Below are 23,693 nucleotides of genomic sequence, written 5' to 3'. Positions count from 1 at the left end.
ATTCCCAGCAAATTACAGCTTTCAAAAAAAAAATCAGATTTCAACCTAATGGCCTGCATAAAAAGCAGAAAACTATGAAAATGGAAACCCAAACTGTGAGTTTTATTCAAAATCTGTACATAATATCCATTAAAAGGTAATTAAGAGAGTCTTTCAAGGTTTCCCATTAATGCACGTTGAATAGCCTGAATGGCAATTTGGGGAATGGCATGTCGCAGAATGGGCCAGGTGAGGTGAATCTATCCAAGTGATGCTAAGATTGCCACCGTATTTTCTTTCCTGTTCGAAGAAATCTGTTACATTGAATAAAAACGCCCTTGATAAAGCAGTTGGGTCCCAAATGCAGTATTATGGTGCTACATGATTCAAGAGAACACCAAAAAGATATCAGATAAGATAAGATCTTTATTAGTCACATGTACATCGAAACACACAGTGAAATACATCTTTTGCGTAGTGATTTTGGGGGACAGCCCGCAAGTGTCGCCACGCTTCCGGCGCCAACATAGCGTGCCCATAACTTCCTAACCTGTACGTCTTTGGAATGTGGGAGGAAACCGGAGCACCCGGAAGAAACCCACACAGGCACGGGGAGAACGTACAAACTCCTTACAGACAGTGGCCGGATTTGAACCCGGGTCGCTGGCACTGTAAAGCATTGTGCTAACCACTATGCTACTGTGTTGAGTCACAAAAGCATTGTGCTAACCACTATGCTACTATGTTGAGTCACAAATGGAATTCTACACCCTGATGGACGGAAACTTTAAACTGAACAAAGACTTAAGATTGGGTTAAGAAAAAGATCAAATGTTTTCTAATCTCTCTCCAACGGGTACAAAACTACAATTGTGTTTGAACTTGGAGTGCAAAATGTGCATCAAAAAACCTATTCTTCTATGGCTCAGATTCCTATTTGAGGGTTTCCTTCAGCCAATACATGAGGACAAAGACCAAAGTGTGAAGTGAATTTATAACAAAGTAGATAGTAGAAATGGGAAGAGAAGTCTCTACAGTTCACACCATCCTTCAATAAATATAGGGGAAATGAAAGTTAATGTGAATTGGACATTTCCCTTCCTCTTGTTACTTCTCCATTTTGCAAACAGGCACACCGCTTTGCCAAAGGCAATGCATAAAGACACTTTAAAGAAATTGACAATGACTAAAGCTGGGTATTTGGCATTCAGTTTGGACATATAGTTCATCAAGTTGGCTGGCATGATAGAAGTACATTACAATACATAACTTTTGCATCACATTGAAAGTAAATTTCTATTATACAGTTGATATGAAAACAGGCTTTCCAAAACAGATCCTAAAAGAGTTATCTAATACCTCAATAGAAGAACACATATTGATTGTTGAAATATAAAATTAATCTATTGAACTTCAGAATTAACATTCCAATTATAATGTAGAACTAATGTACTTCAGCAAGGAAAGGTTATAGGATTAAAGACAGAGCTGGAGAGTCAACTGATTCCCAACTGAACAGTAACCAGCTGCAGAAAGAATGTGCTGTTTGATAAAGTAATTGGTACTCACTGGTACAAAGGATATTATTCATCTCATTAACGGAGCTGTAGATGGCTGCTCATTAGTTTTCATGTGTGCATACTCACATGCATACCCTTAGGGTTTGAATAAAGAAACTGTGAATTCACCCCAGAAGCATTGAAGACAAGTGATTCAGCTTGGAAACCAATCAGTGTCTCCTGGATTGGTAATGACACAAAAGAATGCCCAAAGAATATCTCATTGGATTCAAGTCTAAATAGTTAAATTTTAAAATTAGACCACAACTCATAAATTCAAATCACCTAATAACACTCTGGTTTTGTGCTCTTACCACATCTTATCTGCTGAGAGATGAGCAATAGCTGAACTTTTACACCTTCAACAACTATTCATGTCTGCCCATGCTGTGGTAAGCAAGAGCCTGGCAATCCACTTATTATGATAGGTTGTGTGCTCATCATTGATGGCAAGAAGGTCTTCTCTGTGCTGTGTACTGACATGATTGGTATGGAACTTGTTATAGCATTATAATAGAAACTCAGAAGTTGAGAGTTCAAATTACATCATTGCATAATGTAAAATGGAGTTAATCATGTAAATGAACCAACTGGCAATATGTTCGGTAAATATTTTCAAGGAAAGCCATCAGTTACACTTGTTCCACTCAACATACAACTCATAAACTATGCAGATTAATGACCAGCAAACATATAGTTATAAAATTAATTGTCAGGGTGATGGTGGCCCACCAACTAGACAATAAATAGAGCCTTTCCAGTTTCAGTAACAACCACAGAACAAATGTCCTTTTTATAACAAAGTAAGAGCAGGAAACCAAAATATTCAGCCATATGCAGATAATACTGCTTGGGAGAGTGCCAAAGACTTCAGCATTCTCATTGAAAACAAGAAGACTCCAAGACGGCTAGCCCATCAAAGGAAAATCAGAACCAAAATGACCAGTGACGAGACAGTCATTTGACACTGAAACTGAGCATTAATGATGGACCTGCAAAAAAAAATTAGCTCTCTCAGATCAATTAGTGGTGTCGGTCAGTCAATGGAGGAGGGAATGCTTTCTGTCTGGCTCCAAATCAATGCCCCTACTGCTGGAGTAGCCCTAACTGAATAAACACAGCAGCTCCACAAACTGACTTAACTGGTTAAACTCTGGTTCTATCCTCATACACACTTTGTGATTTATCCTCACCAACATTTGTAGACTTAAGTGTAGGGTAGAAGGGGATGGATAGTCCTTCACAGAAAAGTGGATTTGGAACTCCGATCAGGTCAAAGCACAAGCAGAAGGCTCAAGTCTGCCCATCCTTGGTTCAATGAAAATACAAATGAATATACCGTTACTAACACCAGACTAATTTGAAAAATAATGGAATTACATTCATGTTAAGCTGTAGAAGTATCAAATTACAGACAGAGTTAAGGGTTTCCACAACCAATGGATCAGTTAAGCTTTGAAGCTCTGCCTCATCCAGTCATGAACTGTGATGGAATCAAGAGACGAACAGGAGCAAATAGCTTCATGATCATTCCACGCTTAATGATGACAGAGCCTGCACCAGTACAGAAGAAAATACAAGCATTTGCAACCATCTTCAGAGGGAGGTACCAAATTGCAGGTTTTCAAATTCACTTTTTTGGGCTATAGGCATTACTAGTATGACCTCTGTTTATCACTCATCCCCAACTGTTCTTCAACCACTTGCAGTCTTTCTGGAGAGAGTACTCCCATGGTGCTGCTGAGTAGGCTTAAAATTCAGTTTAATTCCACTTTCTAGTTCTGATTCATAGCTTGCAAATCACAGCATTGCACTACAAATTCAAGAAAATGTGGTGCTGGTTTTCCTCAACCATCCTGTGATGACTACAGCTTGTTTTCCCTGGTGTGAAGGAAATTGAGGGATGACCTGATAGAAAATAAGATTACGAGAGGCATAGAAAGTCAAAATCTTTATCCCATTGTAAGGGTATCAAACACAAGAGGACACAGTTCTTAAGTGTGAGGTAGGAGATTTAAAGGAGATCTTAGGGGTAAGTTTTTCTCCTCCCACAAAGAATGTTTATATCTGGAACATGCTGTCATGGGAGGTGGTGGGATCAGATACAATTACTACATATAAGAGGCATTTAGACGTACACTTAAATAGGGAAGGCACAGAAGGATGTGGTCCTAATGTGGGAAAATGGGATTAGTGTAGATGGGCAAAAAGGTCCATTTCTGTGCTTTACAACTCGGATTCTGTAGCTGTGTACAATATTCTAAATTGTCCTCTAACATCTGTTTCTTACAATTGACATATACTCTCTTTTCTATGTCTCTGCTAATAAAGAAAAGCATTCTGCCATTCTTCTTATCCATCTTGCATGCCTATCCTTCCATTTTCAACTACTAACTTTTGCTTATTTCCACTTGCCACTTCCTTTGGGCTTTTTACTTTTCTGGCAGTCTGCCAGGTGAGATTTTATCAAAAGCCTTGCTAAAGTCTATGCAGGCTACATCAAGAACACTGCCCTCAATAACCCTTCTAGTTGCCATCTAAAAAAATTATATCATTTCAAACAGATTTGTCTTTTTCATGCCAATTCCATTCTGACTATCTTTCATTAATCCGTGTCATCTAAATAATACTATCTCTCAGAATACCTTCCAAAAAAATGTCAACCACTGCAGTTAGGCTATCAATTACTCAGTCTTCCTTATTTTCCCTTTTTAAATCATGGTAGAAAGTCAGCACTTCTCTAGCACCATTCACATACCCAAACAGCATTGGGAAATGATGGAGAGATCCTCCAATCTATCCTCTCTTGCATTTCTTGACAGTTTCGAATAAATTGCTGAACTTGAATGAAATGCATCTGCTTTGAAAGATGCTAAACCCCTCAATAGCTCTTCTCTTACATGTGTAAATGTTTAACTCTCTTCAACAACAATGTCTCCATTGGCTCAGTGATAAAAAGAAGGTAATGGCTGATGGGTGCTTTTGTGACTGAGAAAGTTTCCAGTGGGTCTGCAGGTCCATTGATGTGTAAATGGTAAGACTCTGAAGGAGAGTGGGGCTGCAAAGCAAAGATTCGCTAAGATGGCAGGACAGGCATATAAGATGGTTAGAATAGCAGAATACTATCCTTTATTAGCAGAGGCATAGAATATTAGAGAGAGGTTATATTTGATTTGTATGAAAAATTTGCTAGATCACAGTTTAGAATATTGCAAACAGTTCTAGTCATTACATTTCATGAAGAAGGACACAGTGCTCATTTAAAACCAGACCAAAGTGATTTTACTGATTTGTTTGCACTCTGTCCTTTGTTATCCTCTAGCTCTTGAGAGGACCAGCTTCATTTACACAACAACAAAGTTTGCATTTTATGTCTGATTTGTTAGGGTACAGGAAAATATCAGTGGCAGGCAAAGACAAATGACATACAGAGTTAAATTTCAGAGACTTGGCCAGGAGACAATTGTTGAATCTACAGACTGATATTTGTATAAAGTTTCAGCACACATGGTGCAAAATTGATTAGAAGCAAGTAATCCTGCAGAGTTGAAGATAGGCATTCTTAGTAACCTTTTGGATATAGATTTCAAGAAATCCCACAGCAAAACCAGACATTTAGATTGTACATCATAGGCGAATGATTTCTGTGTCTAAGTCACTGTTAAAATTACTGTATATAACAGTGGACCAAGATGCAGATTTTGACTGTGGCTGAATAAGAGGTGTTATTTTCAACAAATTTTAATGAAAAAAATTGCTAGTTGATTCACACCCAATTACTAAGCTCAAGGTCATAAGACAGATCTTGGCAAAAGTACACTGGCAGCAGTTACTTGCAGGTTAGTCTATATCGAACAAATGAGAGTGATTCAAAAATGAAATTGTGAGTGTTCAGTGCCAAAATGCTCCTATTATGGTGCATGGCAAGGTCAACCGGTCCAAGGAACATTGGGTGTCAGGGGTTGGATAATAACCATTTTTAAAAAAAAGTAAGTTAATGGCAAATATAGAGAACTGAAAACAGGGGAGGGCTGATAAAAGTATAGAAAGTGCTGGGGGGTAGGTTCTTGAAAAAGAAATTTGGAGGACAAAGAGAAAGCAAGAAATAACACTGGCAGACAAGATCAAGGAAAATCCAAAAGCATTTTGCAAGTGCATTGAGGCAAGAGGGTAACCAGGAATCACAGAGCCTGAGAACATAGATATTAGTCTTAAATGAATACTAATGACATCATAATTGGAGAATTCAGGGCAGGAGATAGTGAAATTCCAAAACAAGCTACCATTAAAAGGGTACATGAGTCTTAGCAGACTTAAAAGGTGGCTAAATCTACAGAGCCTGACGAGATCTATTCCAGTTCTCCTCCCGCCCCAAAAAAACAGATGCTGCTTAGTCTGCTGAGTTCCTCCAGCATATTGTTTATTGCTCCATATTCCAGCATCTGCAGTTTCCTGTGTCTCCAATCAGATAGTCAGCCTAGCTTTGTTAGGGGGGAAAAGGCCTTGTCTGAACAATTTGACTACATTTTTCAAAAAGTTAACAAAGTGCATCAACAAAGACAGTGTGGTTGATGTTTATAAGGACTTTAGGAAGGACCCAGATGTGAGACTGGTCACCCCTATCATGATGCAGTGTCTGAACCCCAGACATCAATTATCCCTTTGCCTCCACAGATACTGCTTGGCCCATCAAGTTCCTCCAGCAGTTTGTTTTTTTTTCCCCCACATGAGATTGGTCAAAATTATTGGAGCCTATAAAATCCAGGGCAAATTTGTTCCAAAATTCACTTACTGACAGGAAGCAGAGGGCAATAGTGGAGGGTTGCATTTTGTCATTGGAAGCTTGTGACCAATGGTGTACCAAGTGCATCAATACTGGGACCCTTATTGTTTGCTTATATACATTCTTCATTTCAATGAGAACATAGAAGGTATGATTAGTAAGCTCACAGATGATATGAAAAGTGTTGGTGCTATTCATCCTGAGGAAGGTGGTCTTGCAAGCTCTTTAAAATTGTACATTACAGTTTATATCATTTATGTTATTCACTTTTTGTGAATAAATGTGAATTTATGTAATTCACATTACTTCACTTTTTTTTATCTATACCACCCCTGAAGTCTAACATCCTCCTCCATTTAATGCATTTCTGAGTTATGTCTTTAACAAAATATCCAGAAAAAGTGTTTCTTAATACAATTTTTTAAGATCATGGTGTAACAAATGAGATAGTTATGAAATTTGACAAAAATCTGAGTAAGTAACTTATATGGTCAAGATTTAACTATCTTCATTGGTGGTTTCTTTCCTAAAGCAGAATCCCAGAGGGGAATATTGAACGAGGGCACTGGAGAAATTGAGCCTCATAATTAGTTTCTCATATGAGTGGGTTGCACAGTGGTACTGAAGCAGATAATGATGGGGAAAGAAATACATCTCGGAAACCAATATGAAGTGGGGAAATAACATTGAGTTTAGCATCAAGTGGTAAACAAAACATTCCAAATATTAGCAAGAGGGTCTGAAGGGCAAAGCAACCAATTTATCTAACAATCTGCAGTTGAACCTCGTATATGATGAGTTCGTTTTGTAAATGTGTTTCTGGAACTTAGTTCATCTCAGGAGAGGTGGACAGCACTAGCTGTTCAGTAGTTTGCTATGCTACAGAAAAATAACGTCAAGCTTCCAAAAGTTTATTTTCCCGAAATATGAGATTAAGACAGACTCGTTTGCATCTTCGTTCATTACAAATTTATTCCTGCTTTCAACTGCTCACCTTTAGCGTCTCTTTGCTTTCATCTTTATTTCCCAAGTGTCTCAATTTTTCCTCGTACATGCCCTTGAACTCGTTCAACAAGTGCTTCATGTTTTGCCTGACTCCCGTCGTGGGTGATAACGCCCATTTCGTGCCTCCCGCTCCCAACGGGTTCACGTCCCGCCACAAACCACCACCAAGCTCAACCATGCCCGCAGCAGGACCGCCACCACAGCATGATTTCACCAGCCCGCTGCCAAAATGACCCTCACTATCATCCAGTGCGCGGACATCCATGCAGCAAAACCCCTCGAGTCATCGGAGCTCCAACCGACAACCCTCACCTGGGTGCGCAGCCCCAGCTCTTTAAACCCAACGGCAGACGCCGGCGGTACAGCGGCTTCCCCGCGCTCATTGGTGGAGAGGGCGGAGCGCGAGGCCGTCGACGTCACGCCAACCGCCGGGCAGCAGCGGGACTACCCGCTGCGTGCGGGAGGCAGGATGGCGCAGTGGACACCACATTGCAGCGGGGAGAGAGAGCGCAGAAGCAGCCGGCGTTACATGGATTCCACTGCTTCTAGCATCAAACGAGATAAACTTCGTCCCTTTACCGCAACCGCCAGTGTTTACATCGGCGTGCCCGAGGTCACGTGACGTGTCCGGGCCTTCTGATTTGCTGGCGTGCTTCGCGAGTGTTTCAAGCGTGCAGGTCGCTTTACTTGCGGCGTTGACAACAGGTAAAGTCCTTGCACTTGGTGGAGCTTGTCTAGTTTCAGGGTGTAGCTTTTTATCTTCTTGACGTGCCTTACCCTCACTGCCCCATTGTGGGTGTTGCCTGCACTGTAGGCCTCAGCGTCTGAGTCCGATTCTCTATTGAAAAGGACGTTGAACGAAGCCGAGGCCTACCTGCGGCATCTTGCCCCAGTTCAGCAGAACATCTGTTACAGATTTTGCACGAATTTCATAATATGTCAGTGTTATTAACCTTGCTATTTTGGGTAAGTGATAGAAAAATGTTAACAAAGGACCACATTTTTTTGATGTGGGAATAGAAATTCATTGATAAATGAAATCCTCATGCAAGGTTTCGAGCCGAAGCCTCCACGATTCTTCCCCACCCCCGATGCTGCTCGACCCGCTGAGTTCCGCCAGCAGATTGTTTGTTGCTCCATAGTCCAGTATCTACAGTCTTTTGTGTCTCTGATAATTGAAATATTTTGTTCTTTCATAACGGATAAAATATTTTTTAAATGCGTTACTATTTCCCACCAGAAACTTTATAAAAATCTGTTCTTTGCACTTTGTCTTCTTTCTCTGATATCTCCTTGGCTGCTTATTTCCTAATGTATTTTTGGTACAGCATGGAAACAGGGCCTTTGGCCCAACATCCATGTTGACCGAAGTGACCTCTTGAGCTCATCCCATTTACCTGCATTTGGTCCATATCCCAATATACCCTTCCTATTCATGTACTTGCCCAAATATCTTTTAGTTGTAATTGTACGTGTCTCTACCACTTCCTCTTGCAGTTTGTTCCATATACCCAACACCCTTTGTGTGAAAAACGTGCCTCTCAAATCTCCTTTAAATCTTGCCCTTCTCACCTCTGCTCTCTAGTTTTGGACTCTCCTACCTTGGGGAAAAAGACTGACAATCTATATTATCTATGCCCCTCATGGTTTTATAATTCTCTACAAGGTCCCCCTTATGCTTCTAACTCCATCCAAACTTTATAATGATATATGATCTTGGAAACATTCACTGTATAATCTTTCTAAAAATGTTAACACTGATGAAATTTAATTCCATTTCTTTTTATTGCAACTGTGCAAATTTGGGTTAGACATTTATCCTTTCTCTTCCCTATCTCATTCTCCCACCCACCCCAATGAAGTGAAAGTTCTTTGTTTTTGTAGAGAGTATTAATAGTTACCAGAATGAACAGAACATCTTGTTTCTCAACTACAAGGCTGAAGAATTATAAATGTTACAGTAATTTGCTATATTAAAATAAAGTTAGAATCAGGGGATCAGCAGTTTGAAATAATAAAACAATGTTTTTGCAGTACATTTCAAGTTGGTTTTTAGACTGTATTTTGGACTGCATATTGAGTGAGCAAAAGACATAAGAAACCAGAATGAATGTCTCAAGAGAGAGGTTTTATGAAAATAATTTGAAAACTGAGAAAAGATGTAGAAGATGGCCAAAGCAAATGAGGGCAAAATTATGAGTAGTGGGACAGAAAGAGACGAAAGGATGGTGGTGTCAGTCGAATGGAAGGCCATAATTGATTAAGCATCGGAGGTGTTACAAAAGTAAAGTAATATTGTCAGAGGCTTCATAAAGGAGAGGAAAACATTGCAAATATAATCCATTTGAGAGGAAAACAAAACTAGAGTTATTGAGGAATAAAACTTGTAGTGTATTGTTTAACTAACAAGAACATGAGAGTGGGGAATTTTGAAATTTAAAAGAAAAAGTTTATATAAAGATTGCAGTACAGAAACTAAGGTTACAAAAATTACTCATGCCTTTTTACTGTGAGCAGATTACTTTTATTTGCTTTTTTATTTTTCTTCATTCTGAAGTTATTTAACTTTTTTCCAGCCAGTTGCTTAGCCCTTTTCTCCCTTTTCCATTAAAATCTTGAAATACTCAGCTTCATTTCTTCTGGCCCACTGGTCCCATTATTCATGTTGAGCATCGAAGTCACTTTTCTCTTAAGTGACTTTAGATTGGCTGGAAGCCAGATTTTTTTTCCCAAGTTTGAATCAAAAGTTGTTAGAAGCATTAGTATATTCCAGGAAGCAGTTCTCCCAATCTGTACTTTCGTCAATTTTCTTTTCCCCATGAAATGCCTTGTTAGTTGTGAGCAGGAGAAAGTGATAGTAATTTTGTAATGGTCAGAATTGTATTCTACTGGAGTTTACATGGGTAATAGCACGTTTTGCCTACAGCCAAATAACTTATGTAATATTTTCCACCTGGAGAAAGTAGTGAGAACATTATCAATTTTCAGGCTCCCAAGAGTATTGCTGTAAAATAGTGACGATACTTGGGGAAAATTATAGTAATAGGATTCGGCTATTATTTTTTCTTAAACAAATATTTTGGAACCTCCATTCCCAATTGAGCTACTCATTCCTAGCCTTCATATGGAAAATGTACATACTATATATTACAATAAGTATATCATTTTACTCCACTTTTCTATTTGGCAGTATTTTGTTACTGTTCCAAATTTTGTCATTGTTCTGGTATTCTAATAACCAGATTATGTAAATTAATTTTGGCTTTTGACAAGGACATCTGTTAGTTGATATTTAATTTCTTTAACATTTATTGCAATAAACAGAATTTGGAAACTTTGCTATTTTAAATTGGAGAGGGAATTAAAATGTTATTTCAATTCTTTGTATTTCAGATTAGTTAGAAGCAACTTTTTTGAATTATTATATATGGAGATACAAGGTCTTGTTGAATTTTTAATCAAAGCAGGCAATTTCTTTATAAACATGCAATTTTGCTGCAAATCCTGTGAATGCGTAATGAAATGACAGAATAAAACAATTGCACAGTGGGAGGCCTTCGGGGAGATGGTCAGGTAAAACTCCTACAAGAAGGAAAGGCAACCAGATCTGGTGTCACCTGTATGAATATTGATTAAAACGAAAAGGACAAAGCAGACATGACAAATATAAGATTAATATAATTTAAGTATAAAGAATCATTCTTATACAGTATAAAGTAATTCCCAAAAGGGAATGAGCAGAGCAAAAAGTGTATGTAAGTGGCTTAGTGCTATCATAAAAATGCAATCAAAAGAAGAATTGAGTTTAAAAAAAGATTTTCCTGCTGGGGGGGGAAGATAGAGTAAGGCTGGGTTTCCACTAAGGAAGTCCAGTGTTTACCTATTTGTAGTCACTGGTAAAGCTGCTGCATTTCACACTGACCAGAAATGGCAGGTTTTAGTGATCTCTGTGTTGAGAAATTCCCTTATTCTGAGACCCATTGGTCTTCAGTTCAAGAGGGTGTCTCTTAAGCTGCCTCAGCATCCAAACACAGCCAAGAAAGCAAGAAGCTTTAAGTAACTTTCTAAATATTATAAAATACTAAGTAAAGAATGGAGTATTCTTATGATTGAAGTAGAAGCTATTTTAGATCCCATGATTTGAAATACTCAAGTAAGGAAATAACAAATGAAAATTTAGATTTTTTTGGACAATGGTTAATGACTAGTCATTAAAAGACAACGTTACAATATACCATTAAAACAGTGAGTTTTACAGCATATTTTACAATCAGACCTTATTGCCAAAAGCCTGATTTTACATTAGTTCAAGGCTTTCAGCTGGATTTTACTGGAGAAGGTTGCAAACAGTTCACCTTAAGAAAGCAGTGAATCACTGACAGCAACTTCAGGGTTTCTGCATTAAAATTTTCAATGGAAAATTCCATAGTTGCTGAGTGTTGTACAGACAAATGAACAGAAGAAGTTTACTAATGCAAAATCTGGGTTAATGGCCGTCGAATCACAAGAGAAAAGTACTACTTATGGCTCTGAGCATCTCTGGGTGCCAATGGTGCTTCATCAATTTGTTTATAAGGGAAACAATTAGATTGAGATTGCTGTCAGTGTTAGAACTGTGAGGTAGATGATTCATAAATTCTGTTCTGGGAAATGGACCAGTTCAAATCCACTGCATACTGGTGAAATAAAAGTGTATAGGTTGTAAAAGTTTCAACAACTCCTTTGAGCCACAAGGCTGCAGAAGAGAGTCATGGAGCCATTGGGAATGATGAGGTATGCATTTCTGTACAGGCTTGAGACACTGAAATGGTTCTCACTGGGACAGGTGTTAAGAGTCAGGAAGTATTCAGATAGAGTTGGTGAGAGAAGGCTGTTTCCAGTGGGCTGTTTCAGTGGTGAAGCATGATATCTGTACTGACCACTTAGCAAATCACAATATTATTGGACAAAATCAGAATCAGGTTTATTATCAATGACATACATTGTGAAATTTGTTGTTTTGCGGCAGCAATGCAGTGCAGGACATGACAATCACTTTGTTACGAAACAATAAATAAAATAGTGCAAAAGAAGAATAATGAGGTAGGGTTCATGGACCGTTCAGAAATCTGATGGCGGAGGGGAAAAAACTGTTCCTGAAATGTTGAGTGTGGGTCTTCAGGCTCCTGTACCTCCTCCCTGATGGTAGTAAAGAGAAGAGGGCATGCCCCAGATGGTGACAGATGCCACCTTCTTGAGGCACTGCCTCTTGAAGATGTCCTCGATGGTGGGGAGGGTTGTGCCCATGACAGAGATGGCTGAATCTACAACCCTCTGCAGCCTCTTTCGATCCTGCACATTGGAGTCTCCATACCAGGTGGCGGTGCAACCAGTCAGAATGCTCTCCACCATACATCTGTAGACATTTGCAAGAGTCTTTGGTAACATACCAAATCTCCTCAAACTCCTAATGAAGTGGAGCCGCTGGCATGCTTTCCTCGTGATTACATTAATGTATTGGGCCCAAGATAGATCCTCTGAGATGTCGATGCCCAGGAACTTGAAGCTGCTCACCCTTTCCACCGTTGACCCCTCAATGAGGACTGGTGTTCTCCCAACTTCCCCTTCCTGAATTCCACAATCAATTCCTTGGCCTTGCTGATGTTGAGTATGAGTTTGTTGTTGCAACACCACTCAACCAGGCGATCTATCTCATTCTTGTACACCTCCTCGTCGCCATCTGAGATTCTGCCAATAACAGTGTCATCGGCGAATTTATAGATGGCATTTGAGCTGTGCCTAGCCACATAATCATAGGTGTGGAGAGAGTAGAGCAGTGGGCTAAGCATATATCTTTGAGGTGCACCTGTGTTGATTGTCAACATGTTATGAAAGTGAAATTCTTTTGGAGATTTTTTTTCGAAGGGTAGTTAAGGGAATCCAGTAGGCACAGTTTATTTGAATTTTCAGAAGCCATTCAGTGTGTTGCCACACAAAGTTTTGTACAGGATGAGGTCTCTCAAGATTAGGGTTAATATCTGTGTCTGGATTAGTTAATAGACAAAAAAGTATTTGGAATGCATAAAACATTTTGGGATTTGAGGTCTGTAACTATGGAAGTAATTATGAAAGTGCTGCAAGGATCAATGCTTGGGATCAGCTATTTACAATCTTTATGCATGACAAATGCACCTAGTTGCACAGAGTGATTCATCCTCATTTCAACATTAAAATGTAAACTATTGCAACAGGTCTTCAAGTCTGTTAGTATCACCACAAGAAAACTCCACATTTAACCAATGATTGAAAACACTTTGCCACTCTTCAAATGATCTCTGCTGGAATCTGAACTTGGAAAAATTTATTTGTATTACAACAATATTTGCAATACTTCAAACTAATACAATTTCAAGAATGCATTGTTTGTTTTCCTCCCACTCAAAAGCAAGATGGATTTTTTTAAAAACGTCAATGGCGAGTAGATTTTTTTCCTTGCATAATGAGCACTGCAATGGCAACATCCAAGCAGTATAGTTTCTTTAACAACTGTTTTGAATTAGTCTAATCCTTGGCTTAATACAGTCAATAACCTCGGTAGAGTGCCTATTTTTCATACTTAAATCTGTTGAAATTACTGGTAGTATATGTGGTTGTAAGGAGACTGGCTTTTCCATAAGCTTGAAGCTTTGAAAATTTAGATGCTTTTTTTTAAAGGAAAATCTATTGACAGAAAACTCTGATGGTAATAGATCCCCAAGTACATCCTGGGAGCTTGTCAATAGAAATGTAGCTATTGATAGAAGCCTGTGGGAAACGTCGTTCTGCCTGCCTTACATCTGTGTGATCTCTAAATCATAACTACATTAATATTGACAAGCTCCTGACAATAGCCACATTACTATTGATAGGTTTATGTCAATAATATGCTCCCAAATAAAATGTATTAATTCATAATTTGTAAACTACTCAATAACTGCATTGAGGAAAAAAATATCAAGGGAAGTTCCTGTTCCCACAGTAAAACACTATTGTAGTTAATGTGTTATAAAAATATATATTTTGAAGCATTATTGGAGTTTGTAGATAGTACAGCATAGAATTGCAGACTTACGAATAGCATGGAAGTCCTCTGATATAGTATTTGTTTTGTTGGATTAAAAAAGGCTTCATTTCTACTTCAAAGTTGGCTAAATGTAAACTTTCCAAAAATTGTACTTTGATGAAAAATCATTAAAGTATTAGGGAGATTTTTTTTCCAAAAACAGATCTTGTTCCAAAATAGCATTGCAGTTGTGTTTCTGCTGAGGGAAAAAAGAGAGTCTCTAAGGGCTCGATACAAACCCATGGAAGGAGGTAATATTAGCAATTGCTGATAATTTCTACAAACCTTGCATGGATACTCAAGTGTCAGAAGAAATTCGATGACTTTTCCAGAGTAGCAGGAGGGGAATGTTATCTTGAAGTAGTGCAACCCTGATAATTACTTCTTTGGTAGTACTTACTTTCACCTTTCTGAAATTCGGCTTATATTCCACATGACAACATTCAAATACTTTAACTCTCTCTATTGTTTCTTAAATGATCTTCAACCAGAGTATTGTGGATCAGAGCCAGCCTTTTCAGAATCTTCTTCTCGCTATTGATGCATGAGGCCAAAAAGGCAAAATGAGCTACCCTGTAGAAAGACTGCAGTCCTACATTGTAAGATAGTAGGAGTATTTGATATTAATGGTTCGGTCACTGGTGGAGTTAGTGGATAATTGTTCAGTGTAATGTGGGAGAATACTTGATTAACAATTATTTCCAAATGGAGCCTTTGATAGTTGTGAAAGTCTGAGTGTTGGTGTGTAACTCAGTTTATTTAGTTGCCAAATGGGTTAATAATGATAGAAGCTGCTTCTCCACCAACTTGCTGCAAAGTTTTTAAAAAGACTTGAATATTCAAAGTAAGCCGTCAGAACAACACCTTGTTTAAAAATACACCTGCACCTTGCAATCAAATCTGATGATGATTGCTTGAGGATTCAAATATATTACATTTTGAAGCTTGCATCTTGTGTATTTGCAAACTAAATACTGATTACAAATTCAAGCTTGGCTGCCTGACTCAAACCCAACAGGACCTAAATATGTGTGTCAAGCTTGGGTCAAGTCTGGTAACAAAATAATTACAAGTGCTTGGGTTCAGGTTGGATCTGAAAGAACCAGTTCTTTATAAATAAATGCACCCCAAGTAAATGTTTGCAAGTAGCTGGGCAAGTATCTTTTCTCAATGAATGGCTATCTGATTTGACCCGAAGTAAATCAAAAAGTGGTGTCCTTAAGCTCCAGTCAAGTTCGCATTGGTCATGTTTTAAATTTAAACCCAAGCAAACCTCCAATATAAACTGCCAATTTATATCCATCATTTCCAAGTCACCTGTCTGTGTTCTTCATCTTTTTCCTATCTTGGCATTCTGGTTCATCCAATTTTCATCACCTCACTGTTGGCTGCTAACTGTCTAATAACTTTCTTCCTCAATATCTTCCATTAAGTTTCACCACAAAACCTATTTCTTTGACAGCTTTAACCTGTGCTTCTGTGGCTTGGCATCAAATTTTGTCTGCTAACGTTCCCAGAAGCCCCATTGTACCTTTGTTTAGATTTAGTACAATATGACTTCAAATGGTCAAATGTAACCAATTGTACATCACTTGAATTTCATACAAGAAGAATTAAATTGAATTGTTCATTTTCAATAACTGTTTTCCTTAATACTTGGGCTAAAAGGTAAATCTCTTTCACCTCTGTGTCATTAATAGTTTCAAACTTGCTCAATATAATTTCTATTGTACCAGATGAAATCTTTGACCATGAGTCTATATGTTTGTTTCTTCATCATTTGCATCAATTATAAAAGATGTCAGGCTGACTTTCTTTTTCAAATGATGAATGTTTTCAGAAATTTTAAGAACCAGAATACAATATAATGCTTTCCATTTGTCTTATTTCGTATCGGCACTGATTTGCTCCAGGTATGGCCTGAGCCCAATGATGCTGCCACCATTTAACAAACAAAGGCTACTAACACCACATCATTAAAAAAAAATAGCAATATGGTGTTAGCGCATTTCAGGATAGTCTTGTCATTTCAGGATATCCTTAAATTATGAACTTTATTCATTTTTTTTTAATGGCAGGTGGATTAACTATATGGATGCATTTTTGTTTATGCCCCTGAAACAATTTGTTTCAGTACCAGTGAATAAGGCCAGGTGTCACCTTTGTTTCTCGTTCAGGTACCCTCAGATTCATTATTAAAAACGTCTACATCAAATTTGGAGAAGAAATAACTCCAGAGAACTGAGCACAGATCTAACTAAGGATTTAGCTGCATTGTCAAACATGCCTGCTTTCAGACAGACATTAAAACAACATCCTGCGTGACCTTTGAATAGTGCTCATCTCAGAAAAGCAGTGAGTTATTCTGGAACAATATTAATGCCTTAACCCATTTGGACATCTTCCACAGATACAGTTTTGCTGAATAGAATGTTGAAGCCTTGATGTTCTCATTAAATCTTGACATTCTTATTTGTCCTCCATCACTATGACTGTTTCCCTCCATATCACTGAGATCACCCACCAACACTTTAACTTTTATTATTCTAGTGCTTGCCTGGCTTACCCCATATATCTAAAATTCCAGTCCATGCAGAACCATTACCATTTGTTGTAAACCATGTCCTACTTGCCCATTATCTACATTTGCTCTTGGTTCTCAGCCATCCTTGTGTTTAAATCCCTCTGTGGCCTTGCTCTATCACATCTCCAACAAAATAATTTCTCCTATCCTTTTTCCTTGAGCTCCAGAACGTTGTGCATCATCCACCCCTCCATTTGTCCCAAGCACCATGCTTTCAACTGCTTGGGCTCACCGTAGAATACAAACCTGAAACCTTTTCATCTCTCCAATCTATCTCCTCCCTTATGACTATTCTTGGAACTCATCCCTTTTGTTCTTTTTTCATCCTTCTTTACTATACTGCAAGATTATATAACATCAAGAGTATTGTTAAATAAGGATTTTCACACAATTGAGTCATATGTAAAGTATGTAACTGAAACAGACTTTCTTTTATAAAATATCTTATAACTTCCATAATAAATATCAAAATGCTGCTGGTCAATTAATTAGTTCTAAAATGCTTTAACTTTTGTCATGTTGACTCAAGCTAGTAATATAGTTTCTTTGTGTTATTATGGTTTAAATTATCTTGCTCTACAACTTCCTCCAAGGTACGTGGTTAGCCAAGAATGCTCTTTTAAAGTATTTGTATCAAGAACATGCGGTGAAGAAAGTGTTTTAAATTAAGTAATTAAATGTTTGGCTATCCCAGTAATGGAATCTATATTGCCATAATCACATGGATATTCAATGAGAATCAGATACAATGCTGCTGATAACTGACTCCTATTAAAATGAATTTCTGTAAAACAGTGCCTTGCATTTGTGTACAGTACTTTCAGTGCAGCAAATTTTTTGTCTTCAATTTTATGTGGAGGATAACATCTAGACAGTAATCAAATATTTTGTAAAGCTATGACTGATCTCTGAATTATCAGTTGATTCAAATGATGTTCATCAAGGCTGACTCTTCAGTGGCAGTACTGGGAGATGTTTGCACTATCAGAGGTGTTGACTTTTAGATTAGCTTTTAAACTGAGACCCTGTTTTGGATGAGATGCTAGATTGAGATCCTGTCTTCTCTCAAGTAAATGTATAGAATCATGGGTGCTATCTTAAAGAAGAGTAGGGGAGTTATACATGGTGACCTGGCCAGTATTTATCCTCACTGAACATTGGTTAGTGAAACAGTTTATCTAGTCATTATCACTTTGCTAGTTATGGAGCTTGCTGTGTGTGCTTTGCCTGCTTTTTTTTGCACTTACAATGGTAAGTGCAGTTCAAATGATTTTCATTGCATGTAAAGCAGTTTGGGACACCTGAATTTGATGTATTAAGGTGCTATATATTGCCATCGTCATTACTTAATTTGTTATCTGTAAGTAGATTTTTTTATTAGTATTGTCTATTGTCATTACTGATGCATAGCAGTTATCATGAACGCTATATTATTTACAAAATCACAGTTATACATTTAATAAACCCACATTACTGCTGATCACTCGTGTCTTCAGTTTCAGGGAAGCATCTTTCTTGGGTTTGAAATGCACTTAGCTTTTTGCCCATAAGTTTAAAGTTAGTAAAGGGGAAAAACCTCAAAATTTGAAACCCTATTTATTCCATTACTTTATTAACATCTCCAGTTTCATTGCTTGAAGGGGAGTTTAGTTTAAAAAATGAACAAATTTGAAAATAAAAACATTAACAAAAAGCAATTTGAAAAATGAACGTATTCTACCAAGCTTAATTTTTTTTTAAAATACAGTGATGTATGCTTTCAATGCCCAACTTCTCTATTCCCCTACATCCTCCTCTATCCATCCCACAATAAAAAATACATTCACCAGTTTTTACAATGTTTCTTATTTAGGCAGTAACAGCTGATTGTTACCATCCACTCAAAAGCTGTTTCTGTTAACATTTAACACGTTTCTTTTACTTTAAAGTAACAAACTAAAGTTTAACTTTCACATTTTGTAATCTATTCACCCATTACCTATCAGGTAATTTCACTCTCCCTAAATTTGCAAACTTACATATTATTTACAATGCACTTTGTTATTAACTGTTCTACACTTTGTATTGCACCTGGGCAATGTTGGTTTCTGTTTCAATTAGTGAAGAATTCAGTTTTTCACTTCATCTATGTTTCTATTTTTTCTAGATGCCATTTGTAAAAACATGGATTCCATGGAAGACAATGTAAATACCCTGACTCCAGTACTAAGAATAAACCAACTAGATTCTTTTGAACTGGATAGAGCCTTAGAACAGCTTGTGTGGTCCCAATTTGCCCAGTGTTTCCAATGTTTTAAACCTGGCTTGCTTACAAACTTTGAACCGGAACTGAAAGCATTTCTGCAACTTTTGTTATGGAGATTTACAATCTATTCTCAAAATGCAACCGTTGGTCAGACACTTCTGAACATTAGATATAAAAATGACTTATCTCAGGGACAACAGTACAAACCAATGAGTAAACGTCAGAAGCTGTGGTACGCATTGTGCACCATTGGAGGGAAATGGCTACAAGAGAGAGCCCATGATGTATTTAGTAATCGTTCTCCGGAGTCAATTATCTACAAGTTTAAATATTTCATTACTTTTTCATTTGGCTTTTTGAAAGTTGTTGGACTACTGAATTTTCTCATCTTTCTTCAGAAAGGTAGATTTGCCGCATTTCCAGAACGACTTATAGGAATCAGAGCTGTGTTCTGCAGACCTCAAGGTGTTCGTCAAGTTGGCTTTGAATATATGAATCGTGAACTTTTATGGCATGGCTTTGCTGAATTCTTAATATTTCTTCTGCCACTCATCAATACCAGAAAACTTAAACTAGTTATTTCATCATGGTTCCTTCCAGTAGGCCATCTCCAAGACGATGATGGCACACTATCAATCCACTGTAAAGAATGTGCCATTTGTGGTGATTGGCCAACTATGCCTCACATAATTGGTTGTAAGCATGTTTTTTGTTATTACTGCATTCAAAGTAATTATCTATCTGATGCCTACTTTACTTGCCCAAAATGCAGCGCTGAGATCCAAACTATAGTACCTTTGATATCTAACGTTCACCAATCAATCTAATACATATTTGCCTAAACCCCATTTTGGGATTTGAACACATGATCTAGGGTGATTATCTCAATGCATTATTAAAGGGCAAGATGCAGATATAACCCTTGGATGTATGTGAAAAATAATTATATTAAAACATAGAACAGTACAGCACAATATAGGCCCTTCGGCCCACCGTGTTGTGCTAACCTTTAAACCTGTTTACTGACTTAGTATCTGAATAAAATTCTCCTTTAAGCAATCAGCTGTTTCAGACATGGGACAAACAACTGGGTTACTCACTTCATTTGCCATTTGCGGTATTGACGAAACATCATGAGGACATGATAAAAGCAGCTTCTTCCCAAATAAAATACTCAATTGACCATTTCTAGTTGCAGAGCTTGTATTTTGGACATCTGTTCTACATAGTGCATAAGTAGATGGATGTATTAACCTTATCTGTATCTTGTTAACTTTTGTGAAAAAAAATGAAACAATCCTTTGTTCTGATTAACTTGAGAACCATTGTCGCATGTCTGACAGCTGTAGCATCAAGAAGTTTGTGAAACAAGGCTTCAATGTACTTTATATACACCAACTCTGCTTCCTTCTTGATTTCGCGCCCCCCCCCCCCCCCTTCACCAACCAATTTGTTTTTGAAATTCACTATCTCGAGTAGCAATTACACTTAATTCTCTGATTTGATCTTGTCTTAAGTTTCCTCTACAGAGAGCAACTATCATTTCTGCAGATGAAATTTATTTTTAAACTGCAGATGCTAGGAATCTGAAACAAAAATATAAAATTCTGGTAAAGCTCAGCAGGTCAGGCAGCATCTTTCCTGGGATTTGACTCAATGAATGAGTGCAAGTTCTGATGGTTTACATGCCGTGCGTGCGTTGGGTGACTTTCCATCCTCTGTCCTCATCTGTGAGGTGCTGCTAGTTGGGGCTGAGGTGTCGGAGCCTTTCAGTTAGGGTAGCCAGTGTAATGGGCCTGTCAGAATCGATGGTTGCCACTTAATTTTGGATGTGCTTGCTCTCTCCATTTCACCAAAAATCATCATGCAGGAAGCTGTTTACATTTATGTCACTTGACTTGAGGCAAACTTCATTAATTAAGAAGTTAGTATTGTCACACTCTCATGCTGGGTTCACAGGTGTTAATTAGGTAAGGGACTGATGCTCACTTATTCATTAAAACTTGAAATTTATCTATTGTTAATCCAGTATTGAAATCATACATATTTGGCAAATGTCCTATAGCGGTTAATTTTCAGGAACTTCATCAGACCATCATTCTCCTTCACCCATTTTCATCCCCATGCTAATGATGAGGCTGAAGAATTCCATGGTCCAGCCTTGAGTCAGTTCCTGTGTCTGACTGTCAGCTGCTTGTATTTGCCTCGCTTCTCTCACCGTGCCTTCTGAAGGAACTAGTTATGCTTATATCTGATGGCGGCATCAACCACAGCCACCTCATCCTCCTTGACAAATATTAAGTTCAGCTTCCATAAAGCTCCATTTGTTGGGTGGAGGTGGGGTTTGACAAGTGTAGTCCATTCATACTTGACAACCTTCTCTTTCAGGCACTCTATGACTTTGTTGTACCCGTATTTATCCTGGCTTTCTTGACAATGGAGCACTGGCTGGAGATGTATCCAACAGTTTCATTATGGATTTCACACAGCCTACATGTGTTAACCCACTGCGGTCTTCCATAGTTGGTTGTGCACCTGGTTAGTTACAGGTTACACCACAGTAGCAGTGGATTGATAAACTTGTGCAACTTCTACTGATTCTTACAGCTTACCTAGGATTTTGATCATTTGTCCTCACCGAAGTCCTTGATCCCCAATCCTCTGCCCATTTCTGGAACTCCCATGTGCTCCAATTTGCATGCCTCTTTTCAGGTTGCTGCCTGGTCCCTTCTGTCATCACCAGTTGCATCTCCATTATCTCCAATACTTCTACTTCATCTGAGTGCATGTGGCTGTTCCTTCTGCTGAAACTCCTTAGTATTAGAGGACTTCCAGGTTCCTTAGTCTCGTCACCTGGTCTTTGTTCTCTTCGCCCATTATCTTGAATGGCACTTCGATGAGCAGGGCTCTGAATAGTTGCATGGACAGCCTTTTTCTGATACAGCTGAAGGTTTTTGGACTTGCAGCTTGGGAAGGTCCAGCCCACCATTGTGGTTCCAAGAGTACAGGACACTTTCATTGGCTCATATGGCGGGGAGGGGGAGTTTCCTTCCTTTCCTCTCAAAGACATTAATGGGAAGCTTCCTCCAGAATTAGATGATAATATGATCTGAGTATCATGAGGGTCTTAAACTCCTTCAGAAGATTGAGCTGCTCTACTTTGGTCCCCTTCAGGCTTATAATCGTCCAATCAACCACTCATATTAGTTCATCAATGTGGCTTCTGATGCTGGCTGACTTACAGCATTTTCTGTTTTTGAAACTCTTCTGTAGTTTAGTGCAGTAAAGCCCTGAAATAGGATAGTTTGTGGTAATATTAGCCCATCTATTTGGTATAAGAATCCACAAATGAATATTAATTTTGATAGAATCTTGTAGCACATTGTAACTGGCTTACTCTTAAATAGCTGTTATATTTCCACTCTTTTTAAAAAAATAACTTTTTCAACTGTTTATTGACTATAAAACTGTTATGGATTTTGTATTCATTATGATTTCTGCCAAAGTAGTTGATGTCTCAGCAATCCTCTGCATAAAATTCTCCCAGCCTTCCTTTTGATGTCTTTAATCTTTTAATAAAGTCTTTGTAACTAAATGATAATCAAATACTCTTAATTTGACAATTTTGTGCCCTTAACAACTTCTGTCATCCATAGGAAAACCAAATATTTGGATGTAATTTTGTGTCTTTTAATTGAAACCATATAGAATTAATAAAATAATGAATCATGCATATGTCTATTAAGTTTAGGATATTAATTCACATGACACTGAGAAAATATTTAAACATTTTGTATAAATTCCTGCAACTGAAATAAAACCATTTGTACATCTTTTCACTATTAGGATGAATCAGTAAATTTATTTGTTATTTTAGAACAGTACAATGGCTGCTTCTGCTTTGAATAAAGTATTGCCTAAAAATTCTTTGTAAAAGGTTATAAACAACAACTTTCCTTCCAGTCACCGGCAGTAAGTGGTTCATCAGTTTTCCCGAGGAATCAATTTCATTGTAGATTTTCAGTAGATTACAATTTTACTGAATAGAGTTGGAGGAAGAAGGTAACAGTGCCAATCTGAGGAATATGAGAAAAGAAAAATGTTGTGCTCAGTCTTTTAATGCAGTGAAATACCATCTGCTATTTCATTAGTTTTTCAAAATAATCAAAAGATTATCAGCCTGTTATTTCCTTATTCCTTCACTCATCAATTTACTTCTCTGTGCTAATCCTGCTACATAAAGATGATGTCCAGCAGATAAACCATAATGATTCACTAGTTTTTTAATTCTTATTTTTTCCTTAATTGAAAATTAATGTTCTTGTTAATTTGATCAGGAAAATATGTAATGAATTAAAAGTTATAATGCATCCAGACCAGCAAAAAGGAATGTGTAGGTTATTTGGATATTGAGATATAGAACACAATATCCCATGTATGTTAACTGTACTGCTTAT

General features: G+C 37.8%; 2 protein-coding genes across 3 annotated transcripts in view; one reads left to right on the top strand and one right to left on the bottom strand.

Annotated features, from left to right (window-relative positions):
- LOC127574023 (uncharacterized) overlaps positions 1–7,636 on the bottom strand; it is a 61,180-nt gene extending 53,544 nt beyond the window's left edge. The window contains exon 1 of the mRNA XM_052022617.1: positions 7,316–7,636. Within this exon, the coding sequence (XP_051878577.1) occupies positions 7,316–7,591 (276 nt within the window). The 5' untranslated portion in view covers positions 7,592–7,636. The remainder of the gene's footprint in view (positions 1–7,315) is intronic.
- Positions 7,637–7,773: 137 nt separating this feature from the next.
- On the top strand, positions 7,774–23,493 carry pex2 (peroxisomal biogenesis factor 2). Of its 2 annotated transcripts, none has more exons than XR_007956888.1 (2): positions 7,774–8,031; positions 16,585–16,756. XR_007956888.1 is itself a non-coding variant. In XM_052023046.1 (2 exons), the coding sequence occupies exon 2, from the start codon at positions 19,155–19,157 to the stop codon at positions 20,061–20,063; it is 909 nt and encodes a 302-aa protein (XP_051879006.1). In that variant the 5' UTR covers positions 7,774–8,031; positions 19,138–19,154; the 3' UTR covers positions 20,064–23,493. The 2 variants fall into 2 exon arrangements, 1 of the variants encoding a protein (XP_051879006.1); XM_052023046.1 differs by lacking the exon at positions 16,585–16,756 and adding an exon at positions 19,138–23,493.
- The last annotated feature ends 200 nt before the right edge of the window (positions 23,494–23,693 follow it).

This window comes from Pristis pectinata, chromosome 9 (genome assembly GCF_009764475.1).
Source record: "Pristis pectinata isolate sPriPec2 chromosome 9, sPriPec2.1.pri, whole genome shotgun sequence".
NCBI classification, from domain to species: Eukaryota; Metazoa; Chordata; class Chondrichthyes; order Rhinopristiformes; family Pristidae; genus Pristis; species Pristis pectinata.
This window is presented reverse-complemented; position numbering and strand designations above follow the sequence as displayed.